Genomic DNA, 13,169 nt, shown 5'->3' with positions numbered 1-13,169 from the left:
CCCTTGCTCGAGCCAGGGACCTTGGGTCCAAACTGGTGAGCTTTGCTCAAACTACATGAGCCCGCGCTCAAGCTGGAGACCTCGAGGTCTCGAACCTGGGTCCTTCTGCATCACAGTCCTATGCTCTATGCACTGTGCCACCGCCTGGTCAGGCTCACCCACTTTTAAAATAAAGGCTATGATACTCTTTATGGGCTCATACTTATTTTAGTTTATAAGTTTAAATTGTATTTTATACAACGCTATCCAAATACAGAGAATTACTGATGAAACTGTAGTCTGCAAATGGAAGGCTAGAGACTAGCAAGGGGGCATAAACTTGGTCTCCAGGGACATGATCCTTTTCACTATCCATCCCTTCTGCTCATATATATACAACACAGCTCCTATCGTCTTTCATGTTCTCCACCCTTTTCCCTTTCTCCTTATCAGTTGGCCTAGCACCGTCAAGCAGATGTTTTTTTAATTTCTATCAACTCCACTCCCTCTACAGAGTTCATGACGAATGTGTACGAGTCTGCCAGATCTACAGTTATCTGGACAGAGGCGGGAAGGCGGGGTGGGGGCGGCTCAGGTTCGCGCTTGCGCGCTGCTCTGGGAGACGGCGTCCATCTCGCCCCGCCCTGCCTGCTCTGCAGTTCCGGCTCTGCGGATTCCGTGCTCACGTTTCTTTTTCCAGTCGTTTTTGTTGTCTTTTGTTCACCCTCTTCAGCAACCCGGGAGGCAACTCTATCCGCAGTGAGTTTAAGTTGATTTTCTACTTCTTTTTAGTGCGCGGTTGGCGCACCGGCCTTTAACGAAAGTGCGGCTGCGAACGAGCAGCCAGGCGCGGGGCTTGAGGGAGGTGCGCTCGGGCTCCCGGCGGCGGCGACGACTACGACGACTAGGGAAGCGGACGGAGGCGGCGCCTGAAAAGGCGGCGGAGCCCATGCCCCGGGACGGCGGGCGGGCCCGGAGAGACAAGTCCGGGGCCCGGGGCATGTCCCCGGGGCCCCCGTGAGGAGGTGGCGGCGGCGGCGGCGATGGAGATCCCGCCGCAGGAGGCGCCGCCCGGGCCGGGCGCGGACGGCGACGCCGAGGAGGCCCCCGCCGAGGCCCGGTCTCCCAGTCCCGCATCGCCCCCGGCCGACGGGCGCCTCAAGGCTGCGGCCAAGCGCGTCACGTTCCCTTCCGACGAGGATATCGTGTCCGGAGCGGTGGAGCCCAAAGACCCTTGGAGACACGGTACCTACAGCCGGGGAGCGGGGGCGGGCTTGTGGGGGTCTCGGGCGTCCGTGCAACGCCCAGCAAGGAGGCGGTGCTCAGTAATTAGCACCTGATGTTGATCTAGGGAGACAGCCGTCAGTTTAGAGCTGGAGGGTGTTAGAGAGGGGGTGTCTATTGGATTAGGAAGGTGAAAAGTAGCTAGTTTATGCTCCCCTCTTCTCCCTGAGCCTCAAGGGACGCTAAAAACGATCGTTTTAGGAATTAAAACGATGAGCAATTTAAAGAAAGTGTATTGGCTTGGGAGATTGGGAGGCATTCGTTTTTGAGTTCATAGTTCCTTTAGAGAAGGACAGATAGAGAGAGAGCTGTCCGAGGAGGAAGAGTGGGTCAGCATTGGCGCTGAAAGGGCAGTTGGAAGAGTCCAGTGGGCCGTCTTTGGTTAAGTTCCTGGTCTACAAGCCTCAGGACAAGGGGTGACTGAAAGGAGGAAGAGGAATAAATCTGGACTGTGGCTGTAGAGGAGTCATTCAATTCTGGGCTTGGGAAATGGGAGTCAAGGTAAATATCCAGTGAAGGAACAGGGGTGGTGGTCAGTTTGGGGTGGGTGAGGTAGTCAGAGGTGGTGTTAGATCTTGTCATTAAGTAGAAGAAAAGTCATTGCATGCCTCTGGCTCTCCCAAAATGGGAAGCAGAACACTGTCGTTTGGGAGCAGGGGAACTTTGGGGCCTGACTATAGAAGGGTCTTTTTTTTTTCCTTCTTGAGAAAGAGATAGGGAATTGGAGTTGCTGGTCAGTAGAAGGTGAGAACATTAAAGAACTTTGGTGGCTTGAGATGTTGGGAGAGGAAGCAAATCTAAGGGTTAAAGGACCCCGGAGAAATTCAGTTCAGTGTTGGAACAGAAAGAGCAGCTAGCCCAGGGGTCAGGAACCTATGGCTCTTTTTTTGGGGTGTGTGTGTGTGGCTCTTTTTTTTTTGTTGTTTTTTGTTTTGTTTTTTTTTAGAGAGGAGAGGGAGAGAGAGAGAGCAGAGACAGAGAGAGAGAAGGGGGGGAGGAGCTGGAAGCATCAACTCCCATATGTGCCTTGACCAGGCAAGCCCAGGGTTTCGAACCGGCGACCTCAGCATTTCCAGGTCGACGCTTTATCCCACTGCGCCACCACAGGTCAGGCGTGTGTGGCTCTTTTGATGGCTGCATCTGGCTCACAGACAAATCTTTAATAAAAATAATAATGTTAAGAAAAGTATTCTCATGTATTATAATCCATTCATTTCCTACCTCTCATGTTCATGGTTGTGGGTGGCTGGAGCCAATCACAGCTGTCCTCCGGGACAACACCAAATTTTTATTGGATAATGTGTAATGTACACTGGTCGTTGTATGGCTCTCATGGAATTACATTTTAAAATATGTGGCGTTCATGGCTCTCTCAGCCAAAAAGGTTCCCGACCCCTGAGCTAGCCAGAATGTGTTTTACCCACAGGGCTGGGAAGGGGGAAGGTTGCTCCTGTAATGCACAGCAGTTGATTCCATTCCTGTCAGTCTTGCTGGGGTGGGGAGCCCACAAGAGAGGGAGGACTGGCCCTGGCTCAATAGAAGTTGGTCTCTTGGCCCTGGGGAAAGAGGAGGAACTGTTGTTAGTCTGCGGGCAGTGGAGGAATTGGTAGCTCGGATGTAAGAGAGAAACATGATAACGGGAAGCTGAACACACATGGATTTTGCTACAAATGCCAGTTTGGCTAGTTACTGCTAAAAAGACGGGTTAATTTAAGATCCTTGGCATGGGGGGGCAGGCAAGTTCTTGGGCGCTAGGCCCCAAGGATAGGTGGTCACTTTGGGGTTGGAGGGTTTAGGGGACTGGGACTAAGGAAGGGAAGAGTCAGAATGTGCCCTCACTGTAGCAAGGTGTTAGTCCACAGTTCAGAGCAGAAACTGAGAAAGACCTGGAGAGGCAGAGCAGGGTAGTGAAAGGCAGAGGGTCCAGTTCAAATCCTGACTCCCATTTATCCACTTCATAACCTCAGGCTGGTAACCTAATTCCTGTGAGCCTCAGTTTCCCCTTTCTGTAAAGTGGGTCAGAATACCCATGCCACATGGTATGGCTTAAGAGGATTAAATAAGATTATGTGTGAAAGCTGACTGGTCAGGCTGAGCCTTCATGAAGTTGTAATTGTTATTGCTCATTTTAGGGGTGATGTTAGGTGAAATTGGTGATTTTAGGGGTCAGCATGGAGGAGTTGGTTCATGGGGTTGGGGCCTGGGTATGTGTGCTTCACAAGCTTCCAGGAGAGTTTGTCACAGGATGGGGTAAAGTTTTTGGTCTGAAGGTTCTCAGAAGAGGAGTAACTGTGTAACCAGCTGTCTGGCTTTGCATAAGCCGTTTTTTCCCCTGTGCCTCCTGTTTCTCTCTCTACAAATGATGCTAATTCCTACTGTGAGGTAGATGTGAGGATTAAATAAAATAGTCCTTGTAAGTTCCTGCCACATAAGTAGCAGCTGCTGTTTTCCAGGTAGAATCACCTTTGTTTGTGTTTTTTTGTTTTTCGTGGGCAGTCTTGGAGAGGCAGTAAAAGAGATTGGGGGTGGGTGGGTGGAAAATGTCAAGAAAGAGGGTCAGTGGGAGGATTTGAGAGGACAGTTGCTGATTGGTCAGTGCTGGGCAAGGGGTGGAGGTGATTGCGGCTAGAGGAGTCTCATTCCCGGAAGTTTAGAGAGGAACTCCAAGGACTGGTCAGGACTCACACTCCTGAAGAGTCAATGGGTCTCAGGTGGAGAGGTGATGATGTGGAGAGATGGGTCAGTTTATGGCCTGGCAGTGACAGAGTTGGGTGCAGTGACAGAGTTGGGTGATCTGGGGCCCCAGGCAGGGGAGAAGTCATTGATGAAGTGGGTGAGTTTGGACAGTGGGATCTGCGGGACAGGAAATTGGAAGGGCCTGTTAAAGCTGAGGAGCAGGTGGCTAGCTTCTGTGCCTGGGGAGGACAGTGGCGTTATTGGCTGGCCTGGGACTGAGAGGGGTGGAGGCTTGCCAGGCTGTAGAAGAGGAAAGTCGGACCAAGGGGGCTACCTAGTGGAGAGGCCAAAGGGTCTTGGCTGAGGACTGCGGGGAGGAGTTGGCTAGTCTTGGAGGAGGGTGCGGGGTATTTCTTGGAGTTGATCTGTAAGCTGTGGGGAAGCACAGGGGGTGTCATTTGATCTGTGGACCTAGTGGGAAGGGTGATGGAGGAGTCATTCTGGGGCCTGCTCTGGTAACATGATTCCAAGGCCAAGAGTGAGGGAGGAGTTGGCGCATCTGAATTGGGAGAGAGGTCATTCCTGAAGCTGTTCTTCCATTGTGGAGATGGAGAGAGTGCCTGGGCAAGGAGGAGCAGGAATATCCCTGAGTTGGGAGAAAGCAGCCCTAAAGGAGTGGGGGCCCCACCACAGGTTGCCTGCTCAGCAGAGCCTTGCTGTGGCAGGAGAGCTCTGGGTCCCTGTCAGAGCCCCTGGCTTGAGGGGAGGGGGACTGGCACTGGGATTAATGTGGTGTCCTAGCTGGGTGGGAGCCCTGGGTGTGTGTGTGTGTGCCTGAGGCTAAGAGCCCCATCAGACCGTGTTAGAGTTGGGGGCTTCTTGGAGGTGAGGTGCTATGAAGGAGGGAGATTGTGAGGGAGGGTCCCAGGCCTCCCAGCGCATAGAGGGACCTTACCTGGCTCCCATCTCACATAGTACTCCCACCCACCCGAATACCAGGAGCCTGCTTATTTTCTGCATCGCATGAATGATCTTCTGATGTTACATGCCTTGTGGGTTTTTGCATTGGCAGTCTTTCTCCCCCACCAGAATGGGAGAGCAGGCCCTGTTTGCTCCTTCTAAACACATGCAGTTATTATGGTTGAATGAGTGCTGGTGGGCATGTGCAGCCATTTTGGAAGGGTGAGGCCTGGCCAGACCTGGAAACCATAGTGTGCTTCCAGGCCTCCAGCAAGGCATTTATTTTTGCTGAGCTTGTTTGTGTCCTCATCTGTGAAATAGTGATCTCTGCCCTGCTGACCACTCATGATGTCTGTGTGGATGGGATGATGGGATGACCCTCCTCAATTGCATGTGGGTGGGAAGTGAAGCTTGGGTAGGTGCAGGGTGGAAATTTAAGTGTCAGAGGCTGTTTCAGTACTGCCAGGCTGGGCATGTGTGCACTTTGCTCTCCGGGGGAGAGGGAGAGGGGGCACCAGTGGAGTAGGGGCTAGCTGGCTGCACCCCACCCTTACCTGCCCTGTGGTGGCTGGCCTGTGGTCCAGCTCTTCTGAGAGCCAAGGCCGGACTTGTACCAGGAACCCGTCTAGACCAAACTGCAGAAATGCTCAGCTGTCTTCCTGGTCCCAGCTGCATGCTGTGTGGGGAGACATGGGGCTTGCAAGGCAGACGTTGGCGAGCACATGACACCAGTCACAGTCTGGGAGGCTTATCTCCCCTTCCCTCTAGTCCGACCAGTGACTCACTCCCTGAACTCCCGCTGTGGAGAGTCAGTCCTGGAGTGGGGGAGGGGCGCTTTGCCCACCAGGAAACTCCTGGTATGGAGTAGAGGTGTCTGCAGGGTGAAGGAGCCCCAATGCATAGCCATCTGAGCTTGAGAGGGGTTGGTGGGGGCAGTGGAGGCAGGGGCCATGGTGTTCTTAAATGGGGATCAAAGAGGGTGGAAGTAAATGCCTTACTGTTCTCATTGAAACTGGGCCACAAATTTAGTTCTTTAAACTGGTTGGACAGGTAGATATGCACCTGTCAGTGGTAGAGAGGGGCCCTTGGTTAAAATTCAGCTCATTTGAGCATAAGTGTTGCTGGGGAGTAGGGAATGGGGTGGGGGTGGGTGGCTTTGATGATTTTGCCCAGATTTCCATCTGAACCTCACCTCACCTACTATGGGCATTTGTAGGTGGTCTCTGCCCCAAGACTTTGGGCGTAGTTTTTCTGTCTATAAGGTGCATCTGATAAGAGTACCTCTTCATAGGGTGATGGTAAAGATTAAGTAAGATAACAGTCCATCTGTTAAAGAGGTGAAGAGATTAAGCAAAGAAAAACAAAACAAAACCCCTCATAGACAGACATTATTATGGTGATTGCCAGGGAGAAAGGGAGGTTGTGGAGGTAGGAGAGGGTAAAGGGGGTGTAAATGGCGATAGGAGACTAGACCCAGAGTGGGAGACACACAATACAACATATACAGATGATGTATTATAGAATCGTACCGCTGAAACCTATGTAATTTTATTAACCAATATTACCCTAATAAATCCAGTTAAAAAAAAAGATAACAGTCTAAAGCAGTGATGGGCAATCTTCTGAGCTTGGTGTGTCAAAATTCGCCAAAAAACCAAGCATAACTTGGGTGGTGTGTCATTTCGAGAAAAAAAACACAATTTTGCGATATTTATAGTTTAAATAACAAAAATGTATAATTGTAATATATAACTATATTTAATAAACCAAAAACTAATTATTTAACTTAACTGCTTAGTGACTTCTTTGTCATCTGTCATCCGGTTTCTTTTGTTGGTCTTGATGTTATTTAACTTATGTGGGGTGCCATGAACTAAGATAAGTGAGGGGGAGGGGGAATTCTTTAACTAACCTGCCTATTAGTGACTTTTTTTGTTGCTGAATTTCATTGGCTAAATCTTCAGTTGAAGGTTGGTATTTTGTACACTTCAAGCCCAAGCAAGCGCTACTAACTTCATCTGTCAATCTGTTTCTTTTGTTGGTTTTGATATTATTTAACGCTGAGAATAAGGTCTCACAAAAGTACGTAGAGGGAAAAATTGTGAGTAAAGCCATTGCTATATTTTTCAGGGTGCTAAAAGTGTCTGGTAATCGGTTTCAGGCACTCCAAATTTCCTGTTCGTAGTGGCACTCCTCTTGATTCTCCAAGCGGCACCTTTCCAGATTCTCAAGTTTTGACCTCAAGTCGACAAACACCTGAGCCCAGATGCTGTCTTGAAATTCTGCAAGTTGCATCTGATGTAAATTAAGATGGCTGCCGCCAGGCCCTGGCCAGTTGGCTCAGTGGTAGAGCATCGGCCTGGCGAGCAGAAGTCCCGGGTTCGATTCCCGGCCAGGGCACACAGGAGAGGCGCCCATTTGCTTCTCTACCCCTCCCCCTCTCCTTCCTGTCTCTCTCTTCCCCTCCCGCAGCCAAGGCTCCATTGGAGCAAAGATGGCCCGGGCGCTGGGGATGGCTCCTTGGCCTCTGCCCCAGGCGCTAGAGTGGCTTTGGTCGCAACAGAGCGACGCCCCAGGGGGGCAGAGCATCGCCCCCTGGTGGGCGTGCCAGGTGGATCCTGGTCGGGCGCATGCGGGAGTCTGTCTGACTGTCTCTCCCCGTTTCCAGCTTCAGAAAAATACAAAAAAAAAAAAAAAGATGGCTGCCGCTATTTTTAATGGCGGGAAACGGCACCCATAGTACAGGCCCTTGCCTCTCCCAGCCTCCCCTTCACTTATCTCAGTAATGATGGTCAATTAGAAATCCACCACACCCAGAACAGTAGATTGGATGATGGTTGCTGTGGTTATGTGGTTGCCGGTAATGGTGATCACAGGGCCCCCGAGATGCGTCCCCTGCGGCATTCCGCTGCTCCCTGCTCCACCTGCCGGAAGTGAGATCAGATCCCCTAACAGCCTAACCCAGGGTTCAGGAACCTATGGCTTGAGAGCCAGGTGTGGCTCTTTTGATGGCTGCATCGGGCTCGCAGACAAATCTTTAATAAAAAAAATAATAATGTTAAAAATATAAAAAATTCTCATGTATTATACAATCCATTCATTTCCTACCGCTCATGTTCATGGTTATGGGTGGCTGGAGCCAATCACCAGACAACACCAAATTTTTATTGGATAATGCATAACGTACACGGATTGTTGTATGACTCTCACGGAATTACATTTTAAAATATGTGGTGTTCATGGCTCTCTCAGCCAAAAAGGTTCCCGACACCTGACCTAACTGGAAGTCCCAGAACTAGACGCTCTGTGCTGGAGTTCTGTTGTTTTGGCCTACAGACCTCCCGCACAGAGTGTCTACACTACAGCAAATGTTTTATCTTCAGCTACTGCACCTGGCTGTGCAGGAGCTGAGGAGAAAACATCCTTCTTGGCATGCAGCCCCATACTTATCTGGTATGCGGGCCGCGTGTCATTGAAAATGGCTATGCATGTCATTGCTGACACGTGTCATAGGTTCACCATCACGGGTCTAAAGTGATTGCACAGCAGATGTCTTTTGCTTTTCCTCTCATTGCCAGCTCTCTGCCCCTACCTGTAATCCCCAACCCTTAGTGTGCTTCCTGCCTCTCTTGGGTATTTACACACATATCATCTCCCCCATGTCTCCCCCATGAGAAAGAACCCTTCTGTCCCTCAGGCCTAGTCCTTCCAGGTTGAGGAGGCACGGACCTCCAGGTCTGATCCTATGGGTCACAAGCTGGGTGACTGTGGGCAATTTGCCCAACATCTCTAACCTCAAATTAAATCAGCATATCTTGTCCCACCAGCCTGAGAGGCCTCAAGGGCGCCAAGATTCTGAACTGAAAGTGTTAGCTCCAGCCTCTCCATATATCACCTGAAGACTTCGGACAAGTTCCAGCTCCTCCCTGAGCCCTGACCCCTCTATAGAATGCCCCCCCCCAGCCCTCTGCCCTGTCGGGACTCCCCCTGGTTGGTAGCACTGTGGTGTGAGTGCCTGCTCTGCCCGGCCAGGCCGTTTGCACACTCAAACTCAGGCAGGCTGCCCTCATTCTTTCCACCTCCAACTCTTTATGTGTTTGCATCGTATTTCCCTTTTCAAGGGCAAAGACTGTGTGTGAGTCACCTCTGTGACTTCAGTCTGGTGCACAGGAGGGCTCGGGCACTGGACAGGTGGCGGAGGAATGAGAGTTTTCCTCATACCCATGCTGGTATTTGGGAGAAAGCGCTTTTTTTTTTTTTTTTTTTTTTTTTTTTTTACAGAGATGGAGAGTCAGAGAGAGGGATAGATAGGGACAGACAGACAGGAACGGAGATGAGAAGCATCAATAATTAGTTTTTTGTTGCGACACCTTAGTTGTTCATTGATTGCTTTCTCATATGTACCTTGACCGGGGGGCTACAGCAGACCGAGTAACCCCTTGCTCAAGCTAGCGACCTTGGGTCCAAGCTGGTGAGCTTTTGCTCAAACCAGATAAGCCCGTGCTCAAGCTGGTGACCTCGGAGTCTCAAACTGGGTCCTCCGCATCCCAGTCTGATGCTCTATCCACTGTGCCACCGCCTGGTCAGGCAGGAGAAAGCTCTTTGGAGTAGTTAATTTTTTTTTTTTTTAATGTGCCTTGACCGCGGGCCTTCAGCAGACCAAGTAACCCCTTGCTGGAGCCAGCGATGTTGGACTCAACTAGATGAGCCCTCGCTCAAGCTGGCTCCCTCGGGGTCTCAAACCTGGGTCTTCCGCATCCCAGTCTGACGCTCTATCCAGGCGCCACCACCGCCTGGTCAGGCTGGAGTAGTTAATTTTGAGGAAGGACAGGGGCCCTTCCTCAGAAATCTGCAGGCCAGCTTTGGCACTATCTGGAGCCCCAGGAAGAGCATGCAAATCTGGCACACAGTAGGCACATAGTAGGCACTCAACAAGTAGTCACTGAGTGAAGCAGTGGAAGTGAGTGTGTTCTGGGAGCGAGCCTCTTGGTGATCGTTAGTCTCTCAGAGGCCTTCAGCTCCGAGAGCATTAAGAACCATGGAGCCAGGTGCCCAGGGCTGGACTGGCTGGAAGAGGCAGCCTAAGGGATTGGAGGCCAGAAATCTGTGTTTCTGCAAAGCCCCCCAGCCAGTTCTTATGGCCAGATTTGACTGTCCTTGTGCTCAGGACCCCTTATTGAGCTCAGCCTGCCTTTTAGATCTCAATTCAGAGGTGACTGGGTTGACCTCATCGACTTGTTTTAGAGCAAGTTGAAATTTTGTCTGACTTGAGGTAAGTGCAGAAATTCAAGTTGGGAAGGCAGTCTGCTGTGGTAGAGCAGAGAGGGGCCTGGGTTGAAGTCACTGCTCTGCATGACCTTAGTAGTCACTAATTGTTTCCATGTGCCTGCTGCTGGGCTAAGTGCTACTCTTTCCAACTTGTAGATGAAGAAATGGAGGTACAGAGAGGTGAAGTAACTTCCCTGAGGTCACAGAGCCAGTAAGTGGTTGAGCTGGGATTCAAACCCAGGCAGTCTGACTCTGGAGCCTGCGCTCTCAGCCACTGTGCACCTGCTTCGTGCACTTTGGCAAGTTGCTGCATTCACTCTACGTGCCATGTACTTTCTTCATCTACAATCCATACCCTTTATAAAATGGAGGTGACAGTCTGGCCTTGCGGGTTGTGGCAGGGTTGAGAAACAGACCAAGTCAAGGGCCCAGCCCAGTAGGCACTTAGGAGGGTTCACTGTGGTTCTTGGACAAGTGTCCTGGGAGGTCCCTGTCATACCATTTCTTTGTCCTCAGTGTGGGGTCCTTGTTTTGATCCTTGACCTCAGTTCTTTGCTACACAGTGTCTGGTATGTGGTAGGTGCTCAGTACATCCTGGCTGAATGTGCAACTCTGACTCTGTGACCAACCATTCATTTAGCAAGGTGAGGCCATGCCAGGTATGGGGGCGGGGAGGAGACAGACCCATTCCCTGCATCTGTGGAAGTCGCAGTCAGGTGAGGGAGACAGTGAACAATTCTAATAAATCATGGTGGCTGGGACTCTGATTAGGAAAAGCTGTATGTGGGCAGGAAGGGCAGGGCAAGGCAGAGCAGAGGTGGCTTCCTGGAGGAAGGGCCTTCAGGATCTAAAGCAGGGGTCAGGAACTTTTTTGGCTGAGAGAGCCATGAATGCCATATATATATATATATATATATATATATATATATATATATATTTTTTTTTTTTTTTTTTTTTTTTTTTGTATTTTTCTGAAGCTGGAAACGGGGAGAGACAGTCAGACTTCCGCATGCGCCCTACCGGGATCCACCCGGCATGCCCATCAGGGGGCGACGCTCTGCCCCTCCGGGGCATCTCTCTGTTGCGACCAGAGCCACTCCAGCGCCTGGGGCAGAGGCCAAGGAGCCATCCCCAGTGCCCGGGCCATCTTTGCTCCAATGGAACCTTGGCTGCGGGAGGGGAAGAGAGAGACAGAGGGGGAGGGGTGGAGAAGCAGATGGGCACTTCTCCTGTGTGCCCTGGCCGGGAATCGAACCCGGGACTTCTGCACACCAGGCCGACGCTCTACCACTGAGCCAACCGGCCAGGGTCTGAACACCACATATTTTATTTTTTTTAATTTTTATTTTTTTTAATTTTTTATTTATTCATTTTAGAGAGGAGAGGGAGAGAGAGAGAGAGAGAGAGAGAGAGAAAGAGAGAGGAGAGACAGAGAGAGAGTAGGGGGGGAGGAGCTGGAAGCATCAACTCCCATATGCGCCTTGAGCAGGCAAGCCCAGGGTTTCGAACTGGCAACCTCAGCATTTCCAGGTCGATGCTTTATCCACTGTGCCACCACAGGTCAGGCTGAACACCACATATTTTAAAATGCAGTTCCGTGAGAGCCATACAACGACCAGTGTACATTAAGCATCATCCAATAAAAATTTAGTGTTGTCCCGGAGGACAGCTGTGATTGGCTCCAGCCACCTGCAACCATGAACATGAGCAGTAGGAAATGAATGGATTGTAATACATGAGATTGTTTTATATTTTTAATATTATTTTTTTTATTAAAGATTTGTCTGCGAGCCAGATGCAGCCATCAAAAGAGCCACATCTGGCTTGTGAGCCATAGGTTCCCGACCCCTGCTCTAAAGAAATCACAGGAGTTAGCCAGTTGAGGGGCAGTTGGAAGGACGTGCAAAGTGTAGGAGGCAGAGAGAACGAATAAGGTGCTTCTGAGGAACAGAAAAAGGCCAGTCTTACTGGAGTGGGGAATCTGTAGGTGGAGGTAGGAGGGTCAGAGGTAAGGCTGGAGAAGGTGGAGAGACCACCTGCCTGGTGGGAGCTCCTGGGCCTCATGGACCGTGATAGCCTGATGGTGGTGGGGAGCCAGCAGAGGGTTTTAATAAGCATACTTACCTGACCAATGGTAGAGAGCATTGACCTGGGCTGCTGAGGTCCCAGATTCAAAACCTGAGGTTGCTGACTTGAGTACTTGAGTACAGGATCATTGAAATGATCCATGCTCACCACCTTGAGCAAGGGGTCACTGGCTCAGCTGGAGCCACCCCCCCCCAGTACCCCATAAGGCGCATATGAGAAGCAATCAATGAACAACTAAAGTGATGCAACAGCAAGTTGATAACTTCTCATTTCTCTCCCTTCCTGTCTGCCTCTCTCTAAAAAAAAAGAAATAAAAAAGAAAGGGTATACCTAGTGTTTTTAATAGAACATTTGGGGGGATGGCATGAAGGGATGAGACCAAGACCAGGCCAGGAGACCAGGGAGGTGGTCATGGGCCAGGAACCTGTAGGCTCTGGGCTGTGTGCCCTGCATTGACGAATGGCTGACATTTGATTTCATTGATTCATGAGGTTTAGCTGAATCTCCTCCCCTCTCCTCCCCTACCCTCACCCCCAGAAGGCTTTGCCATTACAAGTGTTTTCTGTAGCACTTCTAAGGTGACAGTTTTCTTCCTTCCACCCCCCCCCCCCAGTCAGTTCATCCTGCCTACCCCCCTCATGGGGTAATGGGTAGCACATGATTCACCACCTCCTCCCATGTGACCTCAGCAGGTGTCTTTACCTGTATGGTCTCTAGGTCCCACACTTCCCAGATCCAGAAAGCAATAAAAAACAGTCTCAGACCCTGCTGGGGTCTTAGCATAATGTAGATATCCTATCACTATCCTTTTTTTTTAGTGAGAGAAAGACAGTAAGGGAGAGAAATGAGAAGCGTCAACTCATAGTTGCGGCATCTTAGTTGTTCATTGATTGCTTCTCATATATGCCTTACGT

At 50.5% G+C, this 13,169-nt stretch overlaps 1 protein-coding gene across 1 annotated transcript in view; it reads left to right on the top strand.

Annotated features, from left to right (window-relative positions):
- The first annotated feature begins 639 nt into the window (after window positions 1-639).
- The window catches only part of PPP1R37 (protein phosphatase 1 regulatory subunit 37), a 53,006-nt gene continuing 40,476 nt past the window's right edge, over window positions 640-13,169 (top strand). The window contains exon 1 of the mRNA XM_066271831.1: window positions 640-1,224. Within this exon, the coding sequence (XP_066127928.1) occupies window positions 1,023-1,224 (202 nt within the window). The 5' untranslated portion in view covers window positions 640-1,022. The remainder of the gene's footprint in view (window positions 1,225-13,169) is intronic.

This window comes from Saccopteryx bilineata, chromosome 3 (assembly GCF_036850765.1).
Source record: "Saccopteryx bilineata isolate mSacBil1 chromosome 3, mSacBil1_pri_phased_curated, whole genome shotgun sequence".
Classification (NCBI taxonomy): domain Eukaryota; kingdom Metazoa; phylum Chordata; class Mammalia; order Chiroptera; family Emballonuridae; genus Saccopteryx; species Saccopteryx bilineata.
The sequence above is the reverse complement of the archived record's forward strand: the minus strand, read 5'-3'. Positions and strand labels throughout refer to the sequence as shown.